General features: G+C 40.1%; 1 protein-coding gene across 1 annotated transcript in view; it reads right to left on the bottom strand.

Moving 5' to 3' along the window:
* Nucleotides 1–1,429: 1,429 nt before the first annotated feature.
* MRPS35 (mitochondrial ribosomal protein S35) overlaps nt 1,430–27,092 on the bottom strand; it is a 44,966-nt gene continuing 19,303 nt past the window's right edge. The window contains exons 6-8 of the mRNA XM_058282981.2: nt 23,111–23,220; nt 20,973–21,042; nt 1,430–6,384 (exon numbers count right to left, since the gene is read on the bottom strand). Coding sequence (XP_058138964.1) covers nt 6,115–6,384; nt 20,973–21,042; nt 23,111–23,220 — 450 coding nt within the window. The 3' untranslated portion in view covers nt 1,430–6,114. The remainder of the gene's footprint in view (nt 6,385–20,972; nt 21,043–23,110; nt 23,221–27,092) is intronic.

The following is a 27,092-nucleotide window of genomic DNA, read 5'->3' as shown; positions in this document are numbered from 1 at the left end:
ATTATTCTAGTTAATTTATCTCCACTTTAATTCTTTGATTTTTCCTTCTTTCTGCTCGCTGTGGGTTCAGTTTGTTACTTTTTCTAGATCCTCTAATTTTTGAGGTTAGGTCTCTGTTTTTAAGTCTTTCTTCTTTTGTAATGTAAACATTTAAAGCTGTAACTTTCCCTCTGCTCTGCCCTTGCGACAGCCCATAAGTTTGGGTATATTTTCACTTTTTCACTTCAACATATTTCCTAATTTTCCTTGTGACTTCTTCTTTGACCCACTGGTTGTTTAAGAGTATGTTTTTTTAAAATAAAAAAAAAAGAAAATGAACAGCCAGACAATCCCAGGAAAAAAAAAAAGTATGTTTTAAATTTTCACATAACTGAATTTTCAAGTTCTCCCTCTGTTATTGATTTCTACCCTCTTTCCATTGAGGTCAGAGAAGATAAATTGTATGATTTCAATATTTTTTAACTTAATCAGACTTGTCTTGTGACCAAACATATGGACTATCCTGGAGAATGATTCATGTGCATCTTTCTGTGTCCTTGTTACAAGCTCTGTCTGTATATATGCCCAGAACCATAGATTAATCATTACTTTGCATGCATTTGCATTTTAGAACCTATAAGGAGTAAAACTGGGGTTATATGCCCCCCCCAAAAAAAACAATAGTTCTGACATTTATATTCATATGGTGATCTTTACCGTACATCTTTATTTCTTTATGTTGCTTCAATCCACTGTCTAGTGTTCTTTCTTTTCAGTCTGAAGAAGTCCCTTTAGCTTTACTAGTAAAGCAGGTCTAGTGGTGACACACTTCCTCAGCTTTTATCTTGGAATGTCTTACTCTCTCCCTAATTTTTGAAAGAATGTCTCACTGGATATAAAGTTCTTGGCAGGCAATTGTTTTCTTTCAGCACTTTAAATGTTTTGTACCACCATGCCGCCATGATTTCTGATGAGAAATTGGCACTTGATCTCATTGGGAATCCCTTGTACATAACTCGCTGCTTTTCTCTTGTAGCTTTCAGAACAATCTCCCTGTACTTGGCATTAGACAGTTTGATTACATTGACATCATTGATATAGCTCTCTGAGTTTATCTTCGGGGTTTGTTGAGCTTCTTCAATGAAAATATTCATGTCTTTCCTTAAATTTGAGAAGTTTTCTGCCATTATATCCTTCTCTCCCTTTCTTTCTTTCTATTCTTTCTGGATTCCTATAAGCATACACTGGTATGCTAGATGGTGTCTGTTCACTTTCATTCTTTTTTTTTTTTCTTCTGTTCCTCAGGCTGAATCATTTCAATTCTTGTCTTCAAGTTCAATGATTCCTTCTTTTGCCAGCCCCAATCTGTTGTTGAAACGTTCTTGGGAATTCTTCCTTTCAGTTATTGTGGTCATCAACTCTAGTCTTCAGTTTCTTTTTAAAATTTCTCTTTATTGAGATTTTCATATTGTTCATTCATGTTTTCCTGATATGCTTTAGTTGTTTCTCCATGTTTTCCTTTATCTCCTTGAGCATATTCAAGATGACTTTTTAAAGTTTTTGTCTGGTATTTCCAATGTCTGGTATTCTTCATTGATGGTTTCCATATTTTTATCTTGTTCCTTTGGTTGGGCCATCATTTCCTGTTTTTTTGTCTTGTAATCTTTTGTTATACCTTGTGCTTTTTAATATTTTAAAGTGTTCTCTGAGATTCAGCACCTGGGCTGTCTTTTCCTTAAGTTAGCTTCCAACTATTGATAAGACAAAAGACTTCCTTGAGTCCCAGAGCTAACAAAAACAAGCATAAAAACACCTTTCACAGTTTTTGCAGATTGGCTCTGCCTTGGCTGGTGCGCTCCTAGAGTTTAGCCCTCCCATCAAGATCTGCCTGAGGCAGGAGTGCAGCATAGAGCATCTTTTCCTGAGCTTGTATTTCCTCCTGGTCTTAGGAATTCCCTTGATTACTGGAATCCAAATGCCCTTCCCCCCTAAAGCTGGTAATCCTTTGCTCCAGACTGCTTGACTTCATTGTTTCTTATCCTGCATTAGCTGTCTGCAAGCTGCTTCTGCCTACAGGGCAGGTTCTGAGGGCAAGCCAGAGAGCCGTGTCTTGGTTCAGGCTTTCAGGCTGCCACCTGACAGCCGGCACAAACACACAGGCACCCCGGTGTGCACGTGGTGGTTACTCTCCTTCCTCCAGAACAGGACCAGGGATGAGAGCGGGATCAGCAGGGATGCTAGGAGCTTTTCCTGCCTTTTAAAGCTGTGTTTTCTTGATTCAGACTCACCTAGCTACTATAACCTTTAACTGTTTTCTGGAGATTTGAGGAAGAATGGCTTTTCTGGCTTTTGCTAGTTGTTCAAGGATTCTTTGGCAACCAGCATCCTGAAGCATTTTACGCAGCCGTCTTGATCCACCAGAAGTTCTTACCACATTTTACAAATGAGAACTGAGGCAAGGAGAGACTAAGCATCCTGCCTAAACTAACAAAGCTGGTACGCAGTGGAGCCAGGACTTAGAGAGTCTGGTTCAAAAGCGTATGTTCAACCTCACTGTCGTAGTAAGAGTGTTTTTCCAATAAGCATGAAGAAAAGATACAGGGAGGAAAACACCACAGCATCACCAAATTTGTCTCCCAATCAATGTCAAATTATTTTAACATGTTAAAAAAATCCTGTAGCAGTATGAGCAAAAAAGTCCTATAATTAGTTACTACCCCAGTAAGCAAATGCTTCCTAATTTTTATCTAGTTTTCTATGTTCAACTGGTTAATCCTTCTCAATCCTAATCTATTTTCTAAAGTTAAAATGCCTCCCATTATTATGCATTGCAATACTCACAGTACCAAACTTTTTGTGTTTTCTGTATTGGTTTCTGTTGAATAAAGCTTGGGAATTTTAGTTTACATCTCTCACTTGTACACATTGTTTTCCTGTATATTAGCTCTAGGTATTTCAGCTTCCTAATTTTGTATCAGAATTACTCCCTAAATCACATACTCTGAAGTATAGAAAACTGTAATTTCTATCTATAATGATCTTAAACTTTATGCCCTTAATTTCATTGCTTAAATCAATTTTAATATGAGCAATTTTAAGACAACCAATAAGCAAAAAAGAATAAAGAGAAAAACTATTACAAGATTAGTAAAACACTGTTCCCTCCTATATTAAAACAAATTGTCCACTGGCTTAAGAATGGATGTTTCTTTCTTCAGTGTTGACAGTGGGTCAGGAAAAAAAATGAATGTCTATTTCTTTTTTAAATGTGAGACTATATTAACCACAAATAAATATCTGATTCTAAAATTTTATCTATTTGCCCCAACATGCTAGCCATTCATAAACTATATTCACTTATTTCCTAATACATTAAAAAAAAAAAGCATGTTATTTAGGGAGAGGATGTCAAAAATCTAAATTATTCTAAGATTATATTTATTTAGGAAACTTTCTTTAAAAATTATCTGTACATATATTATGAAAAATTATTTACTTTTAAAGAAATTATACATGAATTAATTGAATGTCACCTAACAAACTAAGGCTCCTAGGGGTAAAAAAAAGATTTTCTTCCTTGGAGTTTCTCAGAATTGTACTTAGTCCCTGAAGTTTATATTTTTTCACAGAAATACACATAATTTGGGAAAAATATATTTACCTTTATAAGAAAACAAACTCATACCCTTTGTCTTCCTTAGCCCATACTGTAGGCCATCAGGTAAACTGAGGAAACTTATTCTGGAGAGGCATCCAGACCAAAGAGTAAGCCAATCGGCAAGAACAGCTGGAGCTAGAAACTATGCCCTTTCTGAAAGCCAAACGGACCAGAGAGAGCTTCAGCACGAAACATAGAAACATAGAAGGTTATCAACTAATCCTAGTTCTCGGAGTCCAGCCAGTAACTAATACCCATTTGGGCATTACTATCATTCTAAAATCTAACTCTGTAACTAGGAAAACCTTTTAAAAAAGTCTATAAATTATCCAATGTTATAAAAATACCTACCAATATTGGAAAGATGACAGGCAAAAAAAGAACTAAAGCACCCTACAATTAAGAAAATAGATTTGTCCTGTGTCTTAGCTGACAAATGTTTAAGCAAGTTCATAGCTATATAACTTAGAGTATGAAGTTAGAAGTCACTGCAGGGAAGTGATGTGCTCAAGTGATAGGGCCTCCGCCTACCATATGGGAGGACTGAGGTTCAATCCCTGGGGCCTCCTGGTGAAAAAGAAAAAGAGAAAGTGTGCCTGCATGGTGAGCCAGCGCCTGCGCCACGAGCCGTGTGCCCATGTGGTGAGCCAGTGCCTGCGCGAGTGAGTCACGCAGCGAGATGATGATGCAACAAAAGAGAGATGAAGGGGAGAGTCAAGAAAAAGGGGAGAGTCAAGGTGAAGCACAGCAGAGAACAGGAACTGAGGTGGGCACAGGTGACAGGGAACCACTCTCCACATCAGAGATCCCAAGGATCGAATCTCAGTGAATCCTAGAGGAGAAAGATGAGAAGACCAAAAAGAAAAATAGATACAGAAGATCACACAGTGAATGGACACCGGCAGCAAAAACAGAGGGGGCGGGGGGTGGGGGGGAAGGCAGAAGGGGAGAGAGAAAAAGAAAATAAGCGACTGCATATCAATACAGCAAATCTTGCCTGGAATCCTCACTATATTACCATGAGGTTGAATAAAACATTCATTACTTATGTTAGATTAAGAGAGTGTAAAGGCTATGGATCTAATAACGAACAGTGCTGCTTAATTATTGCTAAAATTATGGCAGCAATTCTCTCTGAGGCCCTTCTGTATTATTCCCACGGCTCTTAAGCTTCGGCCTTTAGCCACGGTCGGTGACTTCAGCCTCACAGTGCCGAGCTCCGCGCTCCGGCTGCTTCCCTGTGCGCTGCAGCTACCCCGACGGACCACCCGACTACCACCTCGCCACAGGCCCCAGACGTCTACCTTGCTACTGTTTTTAAAAAGTTTCTTTCTTCAATCCTGTTTCTGTATCTTGAGCTTTCCTTAATGCAACTGGGGTCTCTAAACATACTAAAATTTTCTATGTCTTCAGGTATGCTCCAAATCGGATCTAAATTTGTTCTCTTTACATTGCTTTTCATCTGCTATTCTAATGGAATAAAATTTTAGTGTTCAGGGTCATACTGTTGTGCTTTATATGCCAGGCCCGTGGCCTTGCTAACACCAAATCATACTTTCAATTTATATAAATCTTTCAGGCAAAAGCTTTGAAATTCCTTTTGGCTTTCATTTATGTTCCTATGTTCTTTAATTCTGTCAGGCAAATAAACTCTCAACAATTCCTTTATTTTGATTTTAAATTAATCCCTTGTTGACAACTTTGGAAGGGGTAAGAAATGACTTACAGAGATACTTAAAATACTTTATCAGCTAAAATGAATAGAATTTCCTTAGGGCAGTTCTCATTTTGTTACTTACTCCATCCCCCGCCCCCAGTTACACTCGAGGTCTTTGCTCCTCATACAACTTGCGGGGTTACGGCAGCTGTGACTGGGCGCCTAGAGGGATGAGCACAAGCTAATCTTCACCTCCACCTTTCTGCAAGCTTGGCCGTAGAGAAATACACCCCAGAAAACAGAAAAGTAGGACACTACACAACAGAGAGTAACCCTGAAAAAAGACGAGTATGAAAAATGTTTAGGCTAGAAAATGCGCCTGTGCCGTTTCTAACCAGAACTGCTCCCTGGGACAGGCTGGGAGACGGCAGTGCGGGGAGAAGAGGCCAGGCCGGCAGTCAGGGCCCAGGTTCTGGGCCAAGCACCCAAGTAACAAAAATTACCACCCAAAGCAGAAGAAACAGCAGGTAACAAAGTACTAATCAGCTGTATGTGTACAGATATGAAAGTTATAGTTGTTAGGGGGAAATAAAATCAAAACACTTTAGAAATTTAAGAAAATTAGAGCCCCAATGTATAAGAAAACTTCTGCATAATCATTCCCACTCCACACGTGTAGGAAAGGAAAAATTAACTCCTGTGTAATGAATATTTTTAAATATTTTAAATTTTATATCAAATTAGCTATTGATTACATATTCACTAAAGTAAGGCGGATCACATCATAAAACTAATAAAGTAGATTTTCCTACTTCATAATTTATGTCAAATTCAAGAGTCTCTTCACTGATTCTTTGTACTGAGAAATGGTATCTTCAGTTTCCCCATCATTTTTAAGACTAACGACAGACTTTTTGTAATTCTCAACTTCTTTACTATTTAGGAGCTCTTCTTTATTCACTTCCATAATGTTCTCAGCAGCTTTAATCTGGAGAAGGGTTTCCAGGACATTTTTTTCTGAGGTGCTATTTTTCCATACATACTCCTCCATATCTGCTTCAGTCTTATTTTTCTCCCATTCTTCAGTTTTCTGAAAGAAAAAACAAATTCTGAATTCTAAGAAGTATTATCAAAAGACAGGTTTTTAAAATTCACTTAATCTGGGGGGAGAAAGAAGGTTACAAAATGTGGGCGCCCTTGGTCAACAATTAACATGTCCACCTTGGCTTATTTTCCTTATGCCACACGATTCTCCACCTGGACCAGCAGCTGCAGTCAGGGCTGCAGACTACTGTGTGAACACCAGCTGTCAAGCTCTGCTAGCACTCGTTAATTCTACTCACATAATTTATACTTTTTCTGCCTTCAAATTTCATTTATAAATCAATATTTTTTCCAGGAGAATGAGAAAACTCAATTTTGGCAGCCTTCTATTCACTGAACCCTAACACAGCGATATTTCATATTTCTGAGGTTAAAAATGAAACTGAGAGTTAAGAGGTGACTGTACTTATTGTAATGTGACTTGGGGATGCCAGGGAAGACAAAATAAAATATAAGGTACATGTACAATCCATGATTTTGGGTCAAAATAACTTCATATATTCTGGAATTCTCTGTTACTATCTTTATTTTCTGTTACCATAGTGGAAACACTTTGTTACTGTTTTTTTTTTTCTTACATAAATTACTACCACGCTATTCCAGGGAACACTGGTAGGCTTTACAGAAAAGAGTTCAAATTTATGACTTAAATGAAGATGTAACATTCTGTGAAAAATCAGGCAATGCCACTAATAAATAATATGCTCTGGCTCAGAGAAATGCTCAGCACCAACCATGTGCCATCCAAACGGCCACCTAGCAATCCTGAGCAACAACTTTTAAAGCTGATAAACCCCATTTCTTTTTTAAGAGGCAATATTCTACCTCTGAAAAATCTTCTTCAAGGAGACCCCAGCTGCACGGAGCTCCAAGCTCGCCAGAGCTGGGGGAGCACCAGGGAGCAGGTGAAGAGCCTCAGCCGGGTCCCCCTCCTATCCTTGCCTGCACGAGAGCCAAGGACGAGGGCAGCGCCGCCTCGCCAAGCACTGGGAATGTGCGCCTCGTGGGGAACGAGGGGCCCACCCCACAAAAGGCCCCTGGGATGCCACTGCGTCAGAAGCCCCATCAGACCAGAGGCCTAAGAAGAGCCCCCTGCCCATCCCAAGAGACTGCCGAGAGAAGAAATCCTCCGTCAAGCCCTCCAAACCGAGCATCTCTTCCTGCAAGAAAAGACAAGGGAGCGAGTTCTGGGAAGATGCATCGGAGTAGGGAGGCAGAGCTCAACTCTCTCACGTTTAAAAACAATGGAGAGAAGGCCAAAAGCCATCGGAGGAACCTGCTTCAGGGACCAGCAGATCAGGAGAGTGCTGCGCAGCCCCCAGGAGGGCAAGGGACAGAGAGGTGGACCCGAAACAACAAGCACGAGCTACCAAGCATGGTGGCCGGGAGGGCGCCATCCCCCGCACTCCAGGCGCGCAGCCCAGGTAAACCCTGCCCGCTGCAGTGACGGAGGGGAGCAGACGTCTTCCTCCCTGGGAAGGGGGCGCAGAGGCAGAGAGTGGTTTCTCGTCACTGGACGGCCAGCACAGCCCACTCTGAATCTCAGCTCTGGCCAGGCCTGAATCATGGGCAAGTGCGGGGGAAGTCACCTCCAAAGAAAGTCACCAACACGCACCATCTGCTGGCCGGCCAGGAAGCTACAAGGAAAGTAACTGCTTTTCAAGTCTCCCAGTCCCACCTCCCGGGAGAAAATCTGCACCCCATTAGTGAGCCCCTGGCCCAATTTTGATAGCTTAAGCTGGGAAATTTTAAAGACTCAGAATAAGTTGAGCCAAAAATCAAAGAAGAGTTGTGAAGAAACAAACCAAAACATTAGCCAAGAGAGAGAAACTGACCATCAGAGAAAATTCACCAACGCATTCAGAGGCCTAGACATCCACAAAAATTACAAGCCACACAGGAAACAGGAAGAGAGGGGCCAGCCAAAGGAACAAAGCAAGTATCCAGACGAGATACAGGATTTAAGAGAACTAATCAGTGAGAACCACATGGTTCTCCTAAATCAATTCAAAGAATTGAAGGAAAACATGGTTAAAGAAACAAAGGATATTAAGAAGACACTGGGTGAGAAAAAAGAACAATTTGAAAGGGATGCACATGACAACGCGAATGAACCTAGAGGACATTATGTTGAATGAAATAAGCCAGACACAAAAGGACAAAAATTGTATGTTCTCATTAATATAAACTAAATATTAGTAATCTCACAGAAGTAAAGTCTAGAGTATAGGTTCCTAGGAAACGGAGTGTGGGTTGAGAATGGGAGCTGATGATTAATTTATTGTAGCATTATTAATAAGGTTAATTGTAATAGTGTGGAAATGAACAGAACTGAGAGTAACATACAATGAATATAACTAACAGTGATTACTTACAAATATGACTGTGGATGAAAGGGGTAGTCTGTGGATGTAAATGTCAATTGAAAGGAAACTAGAGAATAATCTAGGGAATGTATAACAGTGATTTCAGTGATGGATAAAAACTGGTTAAACAGTATAAATGTAAGAATGCTCTTCTTTTACAAAGTGCTAAAAATATGGTGATACATGGGAAAACTATAACTAGTGTAACGTATGGACAATAGTTTACAGTAATGTTGTAGTATTTTTGGAGCAATGGCAAGAAGCTATTTTTAATACTAAGGGACAAGAGGGGACTCTAAGGGGTATGGGGTTTTTCCTTCTGGAGTAATGAAAACAGTCTAAAATTGGCAGCACAACTCTGTGATGAACGTGAGAGCCACTGAGTGTGCACACTGAATGACTACGAAGCTTGGGGCTGTATGACACAAGGAAGCCAGTGGTGGGAGATGAACCGGTTAACAGGACAACCGTGGGAATGTTCTCTAATGAACTATAACAAATACATCATACTAATATAGAGTGCTAATAATTGGGTGGTTTGGGGGGAAATACACCAAATGTAAGATATGGTATGGACTACAGTTAGTAGTAATATTTTGATGATGCTCCTTCAGTTTGGAACAAGTGTTTCACAACAAAGTAAGGTGTTGGCGGTGGGGAGATCTATGGGCACCTCGGATGATGAAATGTGTATTTGTTTTGTTAATTCACAACTTTTACTATACACTATTGTTTATGGATGTTCATGTATGATTGATATACTTCAATAGAATTTTATTGGAAAAAAAAAAGAAAGAAAAAAACAACAGGATGCCGGGTATTTTACCTGAGCCCAAACTGGAGTATTTGCCTGTCAGTACTATAAGTTCTGCAAGTGTGTTATCCAGTTGAGGGTCAACTATAGCTCCCTTTTTTATCTGGCAGGGAGGCTTTAAGCTCTGGGGGAGGAGGGTAGATAATGTGAAACAACTTCTTATTGTGCCCCTCCCCCACAATCCTGATGCAAATAACTCCTAACAGTGAAACAACAGATTTTGTATCTTTAAAAAAAAAAAAAAGATAAAATAACCCTAACTCCATCAATTTTTACTGTAATATCTGGGGATGGACTAAATGCCAGCTCTTTAAAAAAAAAACAAATGGCTTAAAATAAATACAACACTGGTCCTATCTATTCTTGGAAATGCTTTAAATATCTCAAGACAATGTTAAAGTTTCTTCCTACAATTTTAACTTACAAGTAATATGTAAGAGGCCAACAAAGTACATTATAAAGTACTAAATAAAAGTCACTCTATCTCATTATTGACTCCTAGAGGACAAGCAATTAAGACTTAACTGTTTAAATACTCTAAGTTTCTCCTAGGTTTATCTGGATTTTCTGAACTGCTTTGAAATAGCTGCTTAAACAGTGGCGTTAAGCAAAGTAAATTAAAAGCACCCAGATCTCCCGCACGTCATTCCTCCCCGCTCCGGCTGGTGCTTGGGCCTGCAAGCCGAGCCCGAGCAGGTGCAGGGCGGCCCTCGAGGAGCTGGGGAAGCTGGAGCAGCAAGAGCAGCCGTAAGTAGCTGCTGCCTTCGTGTTTCTCATTAAGAAAGTTCTGGGGGAGCAGGTGTGGCTCAAATGGCTAAGAACCTGCTTCCCATGTACGAGGTCCTGGGTTCAAGCTGGTACCTCCTCAAAAAACAAACAAAAACCCTAACTCTCACGGGGGGTGCAGATATAGCTCAGTGGTTGAGCATCTGCTTCCCAAGTACAAGGTCCTGGGTTCAATCTCCAGTACCTCCTAAAAAAAAAAAAAAAGAAAAAAGAAAAAAAAGGAAGTTCTACGTGTGCAATGACATGAAAAGAGAAGGAACCTCTGCACTGCAGGACAACGTTATGTTGGCAGGAGGAAATCACTACTTTCTGAATAGTCACCATGAAGAGAAACTACAAAAGGTACGGCTTGCTCAGCTGCTTACGAATCCTGCACTGGTCAATGCAGCAGTGGGCTTCAGCTGCAAGCTAAACCAACCCCAGCTTCCTACACCTTCCAGCTTTATGAGCCAAATGCCACACGGCTGACTATAAATTCCAAGACACCGATATCAATAATCGCCCTTAACTGAGTGCTTACGCAAATGCTTACTGCAGTGGGTTCGAGTTTGTACCCCAGAAAAAGGGTGCTTAATTTTAATCCGTTCCTAGGGATGTGAACCCATTCTGAACAGGACCTTCTGATGAGGTTACTCCAGTTAAGGTGTGGCAAACGGAATGGTGATGGGTCATCCTATAACTGGAGGCCTCACCGAGATGACCGGAGAGGAAAAGCAGGGGCTACAGCCATCAGCAGGAAGTCAATGGAATCCAGAAGCACACGAAGAGGACACCGCCCTGTGCACTGCCATGGGACAGAAGAGCCAAGGACCAAGCATGGCAGGCAGCCAGCCCAGAACGCCAGTCTCCAGGAGAACGCATCGCCTTCCGAGGCCTCAACCAAAACCACGAGCCAAGAAATTCCCACCGTTCAAGCCAGCCCAGTGCTGGGAGCTATGACATACCAGAGATGGGCTGGCTGTTACAATGGGAATTTATTACGCTGAACGTTTACAGTTCTGATGCTGTCAAAGTGTCCAAATCAAGGCATCATTAGGGCCTGGCTGCCAGCGTCCCCGCGTCCTTTCACGTGGCCAGGCACGTGGGGCAGCTGCTTCTCGTCCTGGTCTCCCTGCTTCAGCTTCTGGCTGCTCCATCTGTGGCTTCCTCTCTCCAGGGCTTCCTCTGAGCTCCTGGGTTCCTTCTCTGCAGCTCTGAGGGCTTCTTTCTGTGTCTTGGGCTTTTGAGTCCTCCATTCATAAAGAGCTCCAGTTAGAGGATTAAGTCCCACCCTGGATCATGCTCTCTAAATCAAAAGGGCGCACCTCTAATATATTTATCCACACAGGAATGGATCAGTCTTCAGGACATGATTTTCTGGGTTCCACCTAGCTTCAAACTGTCACATACAGTATTTGTTTTAGAGCAGGGAAACTAAACACTTACATACATTATTTTATAGTTATTATTTTTAGTGGGTTAGATTTTAACTGTTCTACTTTACAGAAAACTAAATATCACTGAAATTAAAGAGGGCCACAATCTCTTGGAACCAGATGTGCTTCAGGCTTCAGAATTGTTTGTATTCTAGAAAGTTAATGCAGTACATATGTAGCAGTTTGATATAGTTATGAATTCCAAAAATAGATACTGGATTATGTTTGTAATCTGGTCTGACTTGGGTGTGATTAAATTATGATTAGGGCTTTGATTGGGCCATGTCATTAGGGCACCCTTGGTAGGTGGGGACTCACAGATAAAAGACATGGTAAAGGACAGAGTTGAGGGTTTTTGATGTTAGAGTTTTGATGCTGGAGTTTGATGCTGAAGCCTTAAGCTAAAGCCCTGGGAAGTAAGCTCACAGAGGAAAGAGAAAGTAAGAAAAGAATCTTGAACCCAGAGAGAGCAAGACCCTGGAAGGAAGGAACCCAGGAAGCCTGAACCCTCACAGATGTCGGCAGCCATCTTGCTCCAACGCATTAAAATAGACTTTGGTGAGGGAAGTAACTTGTGCTTTATGGCCTGGTAACTGTAAGCTCCTACCCCAAATAAATACCCTTTATAAAAACCAACCAATTTATCGTATTTTGCATCAGCACCCGCTTGGCTGACTAATACAATACACATCATATATTTTGTAACGACTCCAGTGGGAGTCTATAGCAGCACCTACTAATCAAACACTTATATTTTACCAGCAACGTACATGGATATGCATACAAAGTGAGATAAACACGGGCTATAGGTAGCCGCTCATCCATTCAGGTCACATTCTGCCACCAAATAAGTTACGAATAAATACCAATTAAGTTAGGAATAAACTATCAATTTTCAAAGCTTTTTGGGTTTCAGAATTGCAGTGAGGGGCTGCGGATCTGTGATTTGCTCAAGATCACACGAGGACATGGTATAATGCAGTATTTAACCTGAGTTTAAATTTCAGCTTCACCACTTTGGTGATATTCAAATTCCCTGAGCCTGCCTGTCTGCACAGCCTTTCTGAGGATTAGAGGACGTAAGGACAGCCACACGCGCAGAGCCCCTGGCTGACATAAACACTAAGGAAAGGCCTGGTATTAATAACACAGCTTCCAAGAAGAGTGGTATTCAAGCCCCTGTTTGTCTAACTCCAAACCCAGGTTCCTGGGCCCAGGGTTTGGGGAGGAGCAGTTGGGGTGGTGTCCACAAACATTTTGCATAATGTCTTCACAATGCACGCGACATGTGCCCCACCATACCACTGTAAAGCCAACTGACATTTTATAGGTATATATAAACATGCCCACAACTGTCCAAATGTTTCACCAGATTATTCTCACTCGCAAAATCATGACTGATATTTATGAATAAATTTAGGTAAAATAATATACAAGAACAAGGTCTCTGACACTGAAATAAAGGTGATATTTTCATGTTTGTTACTACTTCTCTTCTGATTAAATGTATCACAGATTAGGTTTCATTTTCTGTTAATCACTGGTTCTTAAAGCTAATTAAGTTATTCCCAGTTTTCCTACAGTCTCCTCTGGGTGCAAGCTTTTTATGTCTAAGCAAATTTAGACTAGAAAACACACACACACCAAGACAGAAAGCATGCACCTCCTATTAAGATGATGTGACTCAGTATTTTGTACCAGGCCAATGCTAGGATTAAAAAACAAATTTTCATTTTTCCTGAAAGCCCATTTTAAACTTAAGAAAACATCTCTATGATATCTTAAACATCTTAAGAATTTCTCAGTTTCTCAAGCAAGAATAATAAAAGCAAATTATTATCACTATATTTACCTTTTGAAGGAACTCCTTTCTAGCCACTACTTTCTATACATGTTTTCAAAGACAAGTGTTGATAATAGCCTGTCAGTAAAGCAGGAGAGCTAAAGAGCTAACTGGAAGAGCTGCTGGCCTGTAAATGATGTACCAAAAGGCTTTCGCAAAACCATCGTCTAGTCTTCAGCAAGGCAACACTATTCTCCATGAAACAAGGCACATTAGATTTTTCATTGAAGGGGCACAGATATAAATCCCTTTGGGTGGGGGTGGGGGCTCCAAAAATTATCTTTTAATTTTATATTATGACTCCTACTTTCAAACAGGATGTGGTAGGGCACAGCATGTTTCTGCTCCAGCTACAACCAGAAAAAAACAGGTAAATGACCCCCAAAAATCTGCTTTTTAAAGACACCAAAGAGCTATGGAATCAGTGATGCCTAGATGATGAGGATTCAGGTTAGGGGATGAGGCTGAAGAGCTTTTGGAACACTTAAACTCTCCAAGTACTCTTCTAAGCTCCCCATGTATTTAATTCATTTAGCTCGCAGCAACCCACGGGGCAGTCCTGGTGCCATCTCAGTGCACAGACAAGGAAGTTGAAGCCTGGAGCGGGTCAGTAACTTGCCATGGATGACACTGCTTGTTAATGTAGAACAGCATGCTCCAAGGAACACGGAGACATGGTAAGAAGAATATCAAAAGAGCAAAAGAATGTTCATTTGAACCTATCCTCATTTCTTCCTTGTAAGCATAAATTCACTGCAAAGAAACCATATAACAGGTAATTAATGCAATGGTCAATTGTGTTCAGAAGGCAAGAAACATTGGTTCCACTAAACACACAAATGTGTCGCCTCCCACCATCTTATTTACAACTTCCTTTGCCTAGGCTATGAATCATGGTAATATTCCACATGTCATGATTACAAGTAAGGCATTGTGCTAAATGAGAGAAAACTGGTTAACCATTAAAAAAATTGTATTTGAAAATCATTAAAAACAGGAAAAGGCAAATATCTATTAAAGGATAAAAAGTGGAAAAAAAAATTATTGCCAGTTCTTTCAGCTACCAAAGCTAATCTTTTAATATGTCAAGGAATTAAATTAAATTCAGATCAATATTAAAAACATTTACTGAATGCTAACATGCCAGACACTGTACTAAATGCTGTGGATCTGGAGCTAATGCAATGTTAAGGGGTTTAGGCAGATGTATACCAGCAAGGTCAATGAAAGTGAAAACTGGAAGGCTTACTGGAGGGAGAGAGGAGAGAACGGTGAGAGGGGGACAAAGGATGGGAGGAACAGCTAAGAGAAGTTACATTAAGGGGCACTGAAGGAGCCTGAGAATCTGCAGGGTAGCTCAATCTGAAAAGGGATTATAAGCCAAGCGACTACCACTCGTAGTGCCATGAAAGTATAGGCATTCACTGCGGCTGAGGTGTAGGGCATGCAACACAGCAGGCTGCTGTGAATGACCTAAGAAATGGGGAACCACTGGCGGATTTTACAGTGGAATAGGACGAAAACAGACTTGTATCCTAGAATAATTACTCTAACAGCAATAGGGCAGATGGATGAGACAAGGGGCTCAGTTAGGAAGCCGTGAGATTTAATCAGGTATAAGATGATAAAGACCTGAAATAGGGCAACAGTCGTGGGGATGAAGGGCAGATCATCCTAAGGGCTATTTAAAAGCTAAAACTGAAAAGTCTTCATTACTTATTGAGTAAAAGGGGAGAGGGAGAGGGAAGAAAACAGCATGCTTCTCAGGTTCACGGCAGGAGCACTGGGTAGGAAACAGAGAACAGGAGCTTTGCTCAAAGGTCTCTAAGTATAAGGCCGACTCTTGGGAAGTGGACTTGGTCCAATGGATGGGGCATCCACCTACCACATGGGAGGTCTAAGGTTCAAACCCCGGGCCTCCTTGACCCATGTGGAGCTGGCCCACCCACAAGGAGTACCCTGCCATGCAGGGGTGTCCCTGCATAGGGGAGCCCCACGCGCAAGGAGTGTGCCCCCGTAAGGAGAGCCGCCCAGCGTGAAAGTGCAGCCTACCCAGGAATGGCGCTGCACACATGGAAAGCTGAGGTAGCAAGATGATGCAACAAAAAGAAACACAGATTCCCGTGCTGCTGACAACAACAGAAGCGGACAAAAAGCACACAGCGAATGAACACAGAGAACAGAAACCAGGGTGGGGGGCAGCAGGTGGGAAGGGGAGAGAAATAAAAATAAATAAAATAAAAATAAAATTGGATTGAGTCATAAAAGTATAAATATTCCAAATGTACAAACTATAGAGTTTGTTCTTATACTCAGAAGGAACATGTAATAAAGAGGTATTTTAGGACCAAGAAAAAAAAAAAAAAGAAAAAGAAATCTGATGGACACATAATCCACACACCTATGAAAATTAAGTATCTCCAACTATTGCAAAGATATTTCTTAAAAATCGCACATAATTTTGTGATTGTTAATTTTATTAATAGATAATTAATAATCTACCTTAGTAAGCTAATTCTTGCTAAACTTAAACAAGTCTGCTGAATTTTATATTACTGAAAAGGGAATTTACGCGTTAATCTGTTATCTTGCTGTTGAATATACAGAGTTGAAAACACTCTCCTTTAAGTTTATGTACAGAAATACCAAAGAACAGGTGATGTTTATGCTGTTATTAATTAGGGCTCTTAACTAGCACTGAGTTAGATACTAGGAAGTACAAAAAAAGGCAGATTCCTGCTAATAAAGATTTTTAATTAGTTAGAAAGAGAAATTTTTTTAAAAAGTGACCAAGAGAACTTTCTGTACTCAAGTGCCCCAAAGGTGATACAGAAAATTAAGTAGGGCAGTATAATTTGCCATTTATGAAAAGTAGCGTTTAGACAAAGAACAGCCTCAAAGAGGGTATTTTAAGTTAAAGCCTTAGGATCTATAAGTAGAAAAGGAAATAAAAATCAAACAGGAAATTATACGACTCTTAAATCATTAGGAATAATTACTACTAAAGCTACTTGCTTCCAATAGATTGTCTCTCACTTGGAGACTGTCTTTTCCCCTTTTTGTATTAGCCCCCATACCCAACACCACCCCACAAATAACAGGCAGGCATAAACATTTGCCATTTTTAAAGCACATTTGACTCTTGTAATCAATACGAAAACAGGGAAAGCAGTGCCTTTTCAAACTGATAAAACGCTACATCCATTCAGCACTGCCCTCTGTATACAAATCTCTTCTGTAAATACGCAATACGCTGGCTGGGATATATTTTCCACGCTCAGCTCTGACCTCTGCCCTGTCTGTCCTCTCTCGTGGCCACACCAAACTTCTGCCTGCCAATGCTCTAAGCCCCCAAGGCCTAGAAAGTCCTTCCCCCACTGACCTACCCTAAAACTCCTGCTCATCTTCCTCGAGTCACCACTTCAGTGAAGCTTCCAGGGAGAGTAAGCTTTCTTTGTGCCTCCCAAAGTCTATGCCTCCATTATCTAAGCTCAACAAACTGTATTATAACCACCAGTTTTCCTCCAGAAATAAAAGTACCTAAGCTCTTATAGATAGTTCCACCAATACCTAATGTGTACCCTTTTAAGCAAGAGCTAAAGAAATAGGTGCTGAATGGAAGAAAGAGTAAGCGCAAGTATTGTTCAAACGTTTTCTGACATAACCTGGCAGTGTGTGCGCACATATACACACAATCACAATAAACTCAAAGATCAGACAGATTAAATGGTGATCATGGCTTTGAAAGAGAATTCTTCATTTTTATCAGAAATATCTGCAATAAGGTTTCTTTTAAAATGAACTTTTAGTGCAAAATTACCCACTTAGAAAATTTTACTAAACGATTTTTCAGAACTTTATTACAAAGCTAGATATATTTTTGATTAGCAATAAACTTATCGTGAATCCAAATAAGACAGTCAAATAATTTCAATTTTAAAAAAGCAAACATTGGGAAACAGACTTTGGCCCAGTGGTTAGGGCGTCCGTCTACCATATGGGAGGTCCGCGGTTCAAACCCCGGGCCTCCTTGACCCGTGTGGAGCTGGCCATGCGCAGCGCTGATGCGCGCAAGGAGTGCCGTGCCACGCAAGGGTGTCCCCCGCGTGGGGGAGCCCCACGCGCAAGGAGTGCGCCCGTGAGGAAAGCTGCCCAGCGTGAAAAAAAAGAAAGTGCAGCCTGCCCAGGAATGGCGCCGCCCACACTTCCCGTGCCGCTGACAACAACGGAAGCGGACAAAGAAACAAGATGCAGCAAATAGACACCAAGAACAGACAACCAGGGGAGGGGGGGAAATTAAATAAATAAATAAATCTTTAAAATAAAATAAAATAAAAAATAAATAAAAAAGCAAACATTAACAATTTAATATCAAAATGATCCATGAACTTTTGGAATTTGACTTCTGAGCTGCTTACTAAAGCAAATGCTTTCTTCTTACCCTCAGTGTCTGTGTTTTAACAAAAGTTAACATTTAAAATGTTTTATTATCAGTTATGGCAGAATGTGAGTAGGAAAAATGTTCTAAAAACTCAAATACACAGGGTGCAGATCTGATTTTACTTGAATAAACTCTATGTCAAATGGAAGCTGAAAACAGAAACTGGGCATGAATGAACTTTAAATTCTAAGATGGATCTTTCTTCACTTTAGTACTATCGGCAGTAACAGTCACTACTTACTGAAAACCTGCTATTTGCCAAACACTTTACATAATTCCCCCATCCACCCGAACACCCTTAGGAGGACAGTGCACGCCCAGGCTAAATGGGCCACCCAGGGCCACAAGGGAGTAAGGTACGGCTCTGGGACTGGCGCGTAGGTGCGTGCGGCTCCGCAGGGTGGAAGGAATTCTCTTCTCTGCTAACATGTAACACTTACAGGACCAAACCAAACACCTGCGAGTCTCTCCACCTCCCGGGCTGCTGAATGAACGTGGTCCGCGTGCACCGCCGTCTCTCCCCAGCTTCCCGGCCCGGAAGTGATTGTTTCTAAAGCACTGCGAAGCCGCCGTGCCTGAAGTCTCTGTTTTGTGCTCTACTTTGATATGTTTACAGCTAAGCTGTTTTAAATGGCATTAAAACGGGAACCTCCCCTACACCAAAGTTTAGACGAACCCTTTCTCAGAGAGGTTTCAGAATTGTGCTGCTACATAAAACTCCCAACAACTTTTCTCTGTGACCACCACTTAGACATAATCTCCATGGAGAGGTTAAAAGCTAAAGGGAGCACACATTTGGGTATTTAATACTAGGAGGCTAGCCTACAAAAAATAAAGCAATGGATTAAGAAGGGGGCAATACAAAGATGTACTTACCAAATCCAATGGATGTGTCATGATGATGGGAACGAGTGTTGCTGGGGGGGGGAGGGGGGGTGGGGGAGCGGGGTTGAATGGGACCTCACATATATATTTTTGATGTAATATTATTACAAAGTCAATAAAAAAAAAAAAGGAAAAAAAAAAAGAAAAAGAATAATAAAAATAAATAAATAAATAAATAAAATGAGGTATTCCTACATAAAAAAAAAAAAAAAGGGGGCAATAAATATGTGATTAAATACCAGGTGGTAACATCAATTTCAAATATGAATTCCAAGCTGGTCAAGGGAAAAAGAATTTCAATCAATAAAAATTCTGTTCTAAATAGCTCTGCAAATTTTCATGGCTCATCTGCATTCTCTTAGAGTGTTTTCACTGATGGTAATTGTTTAGAAAGGCTCAAGAGCCAAGTTTAATATAGGAATTCTTTAATTATGTATCTGTTCAGGACAGTTGTATGTGGCTACTTATTCTGGCAGCAAAGTAATTAACATTAAAGATCAGACACTTGCAGGAATTCTCAGAATACAAACTTGTTTGGATTCTATGTCATGGAACCACAGAAAGAATTCAGTAAGTCAACTTTCATGGAATTTATTTATGCCTGTCATTTCCTTTGGGGCAAATTCATTTTAGAGGCTGTTGGCAAAATAAGAGACTCAAAAACTGGTTGGCCTTATTGTTTGGTGTTAACTCTTTAAGAGACAGCCAGAGATTTCCAGTTAATTCAGCATGTTACTATTTCAAGAGGGAATTTAATTACCTTAAGCCAAAGGCATTTCTAAAAGCAAACGACAGCAAAGAGAGATAAACTTCTATTACCATGTTGCTTTTGAAGCTGGGATCGAGAAACTCCAGATGCGTTATACAATAAGAATACTTTAAAAGAAGAGAACTACCAGCCACTTTTTATTAGTTACTAACCTTGCAACAGTATTATTTCTTTCAACTTTGCTCTCATCCTGCTTGTGTTACACACTGTTTTATTATTATTAGGGAAATATTGTGAGCATTTTAGAGAATGGCTATATGGTCAAAGAACTGAAATGGAAGGAGGTTTCAAAGACTATCTAATACAATTCCCCTTTTACCATATTCCCACTAAGTGGCCAGTGGATGGAGCATTTTCTGTCTATCAAAGCAGCCCACTCCATCTTTGGAAGGTTCTGTTAGAAAGTTTTTACTCTGTGAGCAGACATCTCTCTCACCACTGCTTCTACTTTTTTGTATCCTTAATGATCATAAAAACAAATCTAACCCTTCTTTCATATAAGTCCTCTGAATATAAGAGAACCTTCTGACTCCTGTAGCCATCCATTCATTCCTGCTAATGTTCCTAAAATGAAATGCTATTGAGTTCCCTGTCTATGCTGGGCATGCTGACAAGAAATTAAATAAATAGTATCCATACATAAAATTACTTTTAAAACTCTGAGTTACCTAGATATATTTGTCACCAACTGTAAATTGGATGAGCAGTGTTCAAGCATTGTAAAACCTTCTCTATAAAATGTGCCTATATACTAAAACTCTATAATACATTCAGACACAAGACTATTTTTAATATTGCCTACACAGTTAAGTTGCTCTTAAATGCCCCTAATGTATATCATTCAAGTATTCACACCAAAGGTGATGTGTTAACTAACAATTTTAATAGACATTTAAAATTCAAAGTTCTACAAAGTCTTGGAGCTGTGTTCTATAGTTTGTTTAGATAATGGGGTGAATTATATATCCAAGTGATAACAGATGATGATTACTCTTCCATAACTGATAACTTCCAAAGTAAAAAACTGAATTTGAAAGGCATTTTAGTCACCAGATTTCCCTAAAGTTCTGAGATGGACTCCGTTATCTATTTCATGGTCCTCACTTTCAGTGTCAGTACCTCTGGCAAGTCATACATTCTTAGCTTATTTAGTGGCTCATAACGCTCAACTGAGTTCTTATCACTGACTGCTATAAAAGGCTAACATCTAAATTACATGGAAGAACTTATCAAACGTTCACATGCAATCACTTACCCAAGATTCATGATATAAAACTGTCAGTAGATACATTGCATAATCATAATTCTGTCTCTTTAAAGGACACCTTTAGAAGAAAAAGGACAAAAGTCAAAATTCTAATAACTCAGTATAAAAAATCTACAAAATAAACAATATACTAAACATAGCAAAGACCAATTCTTGGAATAAGTAAAGTCTATGTAGTTCTTTCCTTGAGGATACTAAAAACTGGTTTATTTTCATCTTAAAGTACTTCTTTGTTTTCATCGCTAATATTTATTTGAGCCTCATAATAGTTGCATACAATTTTTAATAAGATTATTTCCAATCCCAGTGCTCTTTGTGCCATCTGGGCAGCTCAAGCATACCTGCTAAGATCATTTTTTAAAAAGAGAGAGATGGAAGATTAAGAGATAATGAATGTTAATCTTGACTTGCCTGGAGTTTTTAAAAAGGAACCACACTATACAATGCTGTAGTATACTGCTATATCTAAGATAGAGTTAGTAACCTAATATTAGGTAAAACTTCTACAAAAACATGAGACAGCATGTTAAACTTTGAGGTTAACAAAATAATATCCAAAAGAACACAATTACATTTAGAAAAAGACCATCAGCATATGATAAATGACTTACTACTCTAGTTTATTTAATAGTCCTCTACTCTTACAAATTGTTACCATAAAAAGTACACACACATTGATACTTACTCTTTAAAAAGGGCAACATTATCTAATACTTAGAGCATTTCAAAGGATAGCATTTTAAAATTATTTTTAAAATGGGAACCTCTTATATATATATTTTTTTAATTATTATTTTTATTTATTTCTCTCCCCTTCTATCCCCCAGCCCCAGTTGTCTGTTCTGTGTCTATTTGCTGCGTGTTCTTTGTCCGTTTCTGCTGTTGCCAGCGGCACAGGAATCTGTATTTCTTTTTTTTGTTGCGTCATCTTGCTGTGTCAGCTCTCCGTGTGCGCGGCACCATTCCTGGGCAGGCTGAACTTTCTTTCGCACTGGGCGGCTCTCCTTATGGGGCGCACTCCTTGTGTGTGGGGCTCCCCCGCGCGGGGACGCCCCTGCGTGGCACAGTACTCCTTGCGTGCATCAGCACTGCACATGGGCCAGCTCCACATGGGTTAAGGAGGCCCGGGGTTTGAACCGTGGACCTCCCATGTGGTAGACGGACATCCTAACCACTGGGCGAAGTCCGCTTCCCTCTTATATTTTTTAATGTAACGTTTTTTTGTGATCTATGTATCTTTAAAAAAAAGACAATAAAAAAATTTGCTAAAAATTAAAAAAAGTATTTTTCAAGTTGCAGAAACTAACATATCTTACATTTTCTAAAGAGAATAAAAGAAAATATTACTAATATATTTCAAATCTATTTTCCCCCATATGATACTAATCTAGAACCATGGTTCCCAACCTTTTCCTGCCTCCACACTGTGCCATCTCTGCATGTGTGTCCCACTATTCCTTCCCACCCCCAAGAATCATGACACAAAATCTACTTATGTTGCCACTCCCAAATGCTTTGAAGCTGGGAGGCGGAGGGAAGAGAGGAAGCAAAGGCATCTGTCTGCTTGCTCCTTCTCATAACATAGAACTGAAAAAAGTATAATTCTAGAAATAAATAGTTAGTAAAAACATACCCAACAACCTTTCTTTGCCCCAAATGTAAATAACCTGGTTTATAAGTTCATATAAGATAAATTTAAGAATGCTTTTAAGAAATTTTACCTATTTACAAAAGTGTAAGTGCCTTGATAAGCCCAATTCCACATAATTTAGTAATTTTAATTTCAAACTCTAGGATTTTTATATACCTTGACTTTGTAGAAAACTGAGTAAGCATTCATCATTAGCAAATTATACTGTCTTCTTTTAACCTCTTCCCTGAGTTTTAAATGCATGGGTGTAGTGAAATCAAGAGGAAAAAGCACAGCCACCTGGCTGGGCACACCTCGCTGCGCAAACACAGACCACAGCAGCGCAGGCTGGCGTGAAGACGGCATTGGCCGCCCTGGCCTAAGAGGCTGCACAGGGAAAAACTAGCCTCTCTTCGCAGAAGTCCTGTAAGAGCACGGCTGCCAGGGGACCACAGGCCACAAGCCACCCGCGTGCCACACCCGCCCTCTCCCTTACCTGTCTGTTCTGATGGTCAGCACATCTGTGGTCTGGCAGTATCGCTCGCCTACCAGTTTAATAAGCTTCTTCTTTGCATGATCATCTAACTTCAGACTTGAAAGTCTAACCTTAAAAATACAAGAAAATACGTATTTGAAAAAAACACCAGTAGCAACATTAGTTACAGTAAGATTAAGCCCACTAAAAGGAAACCTTTTCACGCTCTCCTTTTCTACAGAGTTAGCAGTTAGCATGAGGAAACCTGATCCTATGCACAGAAAAAAGGGGTGGGGCAGGGAGCACGCTTTTGGAGTTCTTTGAAATGTTCAGGGCAAGGTGCCTTTCCAGAAAGAGTTAACGACATGTCTCTTAATGAAATCACGGTGTTTATGAGTAGCACTAACTAAAAAAATTCAACTCAATTCATGTTAGTAAGGCTGAAATATAGACAAAAATGGGCAAAGCAAAGGTTTTAAGAAATTTTTACTATGAGACTATCAGACTGTATCATTACAATTACTTAAAGTCAAATTATTTTTAAAGGCTACAGATGCCCCATGAAAGAATGGAATACAGAATCAGGGAAGGATAAAAATTTTTGAAGCAATTCAACATTTCTCAAAATGTTTATACCAGCCCCCAGGCTGTTAAGAAGAATTATTAACAGACTTGGCCCAGTGGTTAGGGTATCCGTCTACCACATGGGAGGTCCACGGTTCAAATCCAGGGCCTCCTTGACCTGTGTGGAGCTGGCCCATAAGTGCCATGCCATGCAGGGGTGTCCCCCGTGTAGGGGAGCCCCTCGCGCAAGGAGTGCACCCCATAAGGAGAGCCGCCCAGCGCGAAAGAAAGTGCAGCCTGCCTAAGAACGGCGCCGCCCACAGGAAGAGCGGACACAACAAGATGACGCATCAAAAAGAAACACAGATTCCCGTGTCGCTGACAATAACAGAAGCAGACAAAGAAGAAGATGCAGCAAATAGACACAGAGAACAGACAACCAGGGTAGGGGGGTTGGGGGAGAGAAATAAAAAAATAAATAAATCTTTTAAAAAAAAATTATTTTTTTTAAAAAGTTATTCTGCATTTAGGAAATGTGTTAAACTGGGTTCTTTTTTTTTTTTTTTTTTTTAAAGATTTATTTATTTATTTAATATCCCCCCCTCCCCTGGTTGTCTGTTCTTGGTGTCTGTTTGCTGCGTCTCGTTTCTTTGTCCGCTTCTGTTGTCGTCAGCGGCACGGGAAGTGTGGGCGGCGCCATTCCTGGGCAGGCTGCACTTTCTTTCGCGCTGGGCGGCTTTCCTCACGGGCGCACTCCTTGCGCGTGGGGCTCCCCCACGCGGGGGACACCCCGCGTGGCACGGCACTCCTTGCGCGCATCAGCACTGCGCATGGCCAGCTCCACACGGGTCAGGAGGCCCGGGGCTTGAACCGTGGACCTCCCATGTGGTAGGCGGATGCCCTAACCACTGGGCAAAGTCCGCTTCCCCTAAACTGGGTTCTTAACGGCAGGATTTCTCAGAGTAGGCAATATGCTAACGAGCATTTGAAACTTCAAGATGTAAGCTGGTGTGTAATGATTTCCAAATTAATCTGATCTCATATTACCAAGGGACAGTGTGTAGAATTAGTTTCCTTAAGATATTCTTTGGGTAATACTAGACTAAGGGAACCAGGTTTTTACTGTGCAGAGAATTATGGCACGGGTTAAAAGTATACTTAGAGATGAATGGGTTAGGCACAGGAAAATAGGTGAGACACTGGAATACAGTTAAATAAAGGAAAGCATGGATATTTCTTCCACAAATATCATTAAGAATAACAAAGAGGGAAGCGGATGTGGCTCAACCAGTTGGGCACCCGCAAACCACACGGGAGGTCAAAGGTTTGGCTCCTAGTACCTCCTAAAAACAACGAGCAGACACGCGTACCCCGCCACAATAAGAGCTAGACATGCCTTGCCACAGTAAGAGCTAGACACATGCTCCGCCACTACGAGAGCTAGACACACACCCCGCCACAAGAGCTAGACACTAGACACCGCACTCTGCCACAAGAGCTAGATAACCACCCCGCCTCATAAGCACATGCCTAAACGAGCAGAGGCCACAAGCCAGCAGGCACCTCAGCCTGCAGGGAGCAGATGTGGCTCCGGGCGTTGGGCACCCGCCTCCCATGTGGGAGGTCCTGGGTTTGGTTCCCAGTGCCTCCTGGAGAAGGCGCGCAAACAATGAGCAGGCAGATGAGAGAACCATCCGAGGGAAGGGGGGATAAATTGAAAAAATTAAATAAAAAAAACAAAAAAAAACAAAGAACTATAATTGGATGAAGAGGAAAAACGCCTCAAGTGATTTTGAGATCCAGTTCTCACTATTTGGGACACTATGCACAAGCCTATTTATTTTTCCATTTCCTCCACTAGACAGCAAATCCTTAAGGGCAAGAATGGCGCCTGTTTTATTCTTGGTACTTAAAAAACATTCAACATACATTAGCTGAATAAATACATACGTAAAAAAAGATGGGATATATTGTTTCTTTGAAGTACTATGTATATTATTCATGTGAACTAGAAAAAATGGAACATACATAAATAAACATAATTTCACTCCTCAAAAGAACTTAAGTAGTAGTAAGGATATTAACCATTAAACATCTATACAGGGGATCTACACAGGGGAGTGGATGTAGCTCAGTGGTTGAGCACCTGCTTCCATGTTCGAGGTCCCAAGTTTGATCTCTGGTACCTCCTAAAAACAAAAGAAACATATGAAAACCCAGCTGTCGTTAGGGAGTGGATATAGCCCAGTGGTTGAGCGCCTGCTTCCTATATACAAGGTCCTGGGTTCAATCCTGGTACCTCCTAGAAAAAAAAAAGCCTATACAGTAGAATGCTCACATGTTGCCAGCAATATAAATTAGCATAGACCTCTGGAAAGAATATAAATCAAGAAATCATAAAAGCACCTACATTGTTATACTTATGCAAATATATGCATATATGCAGGTAAAGAGAGACAGGCATTACACAGAAAAAAAAATGAATACTTCTTATATTAGTTTATATTTCTTTTATAAATATATATTTTGTATTTCCTTTTAAAATCTCCTTCAATGAAAGCACAATGTTTAACAATGTATGTAAAAATCAAGTTAAAAATTTACCATTTAGAAAACTGTTCCAGCTTCTTATGTAAGAAATGGTAAAAAAAAAAAAAAAAAGTGGCATCAATACTGATCATTGCTATAACTGCTTTAAAACTCGTGCTCACATTAACATTTTAATGTTCAAAAAATACATAGAGTTTTTGCCATAAACTTGTAAATATTTCCAAGGCAGCTATGTGATACACTCACGCCACCTGCTAGCACCTAAAGGCACTGCAAAAGTATAGTCTAGCCTGTACTAATACTCTGACTTGGAATCTGAAAATGTCACTCATTGTCATACTTTTCTAAAATTCAAAAGAATCTCAGGCTTTTCTCTTTCAAGTAGCCTATATTTCAAAGCATTCAATATTGTACTACTGGTAGCACATGGGAACTCTGCATTTTAAACATGATTTTTCCGTAAACTCACAACTTCTTTAATAAAAGCAAAAAAGAAAATAACTGTACTGTTAACATTTAAATTTGTTGAAATATTAACTATTAAATTAAGGTACTATGCATATGGGTGTTTATTATACCATTTTCTCCGTGCTCCATATATGTGAAACTTCATAATAAAAACTGAAAAAAAAATAATTATTCAGTAAAATAGCAAGGTGAGAAATTTGAAAATAAGTGTAAAATTTTTGACAACAGAAGCAAAACAATTTAATATGAAAAGAACAGTCCTCAACAAATGGCGCTGGGACACTTAATTGTACACTTTGAAATAGTAAATTTTATGGTATGTGAGTATATCTCAATTATGTTGTTACTGAAATAAATATACAAAAAACTTACTGCACCATCGAAATGGTCAAATGACAAAAAAACAAGCATTTTGCAAAAG

The sequence above is a fragment of the Dasypus novemcinctus genome, chromosome 20, assembly GCF_030445035.2.
Source record: "Dasypus novemcinctus isolate mDasNov1 chromosome 20, mDasNov1.1.hap2, whole genome shotgun sequence".
NCBI lineage: Eukaryota > Metazoa > Chordata > Mammalia > Cingulata > Dasypodidae > Dasypus > Dasypus novemcinctus.
The sequence above is the reverse complement of the archived record's forward strand: the minus strand, read 5'-3'. Positions and strand labels throughout refer to the sequence as shown.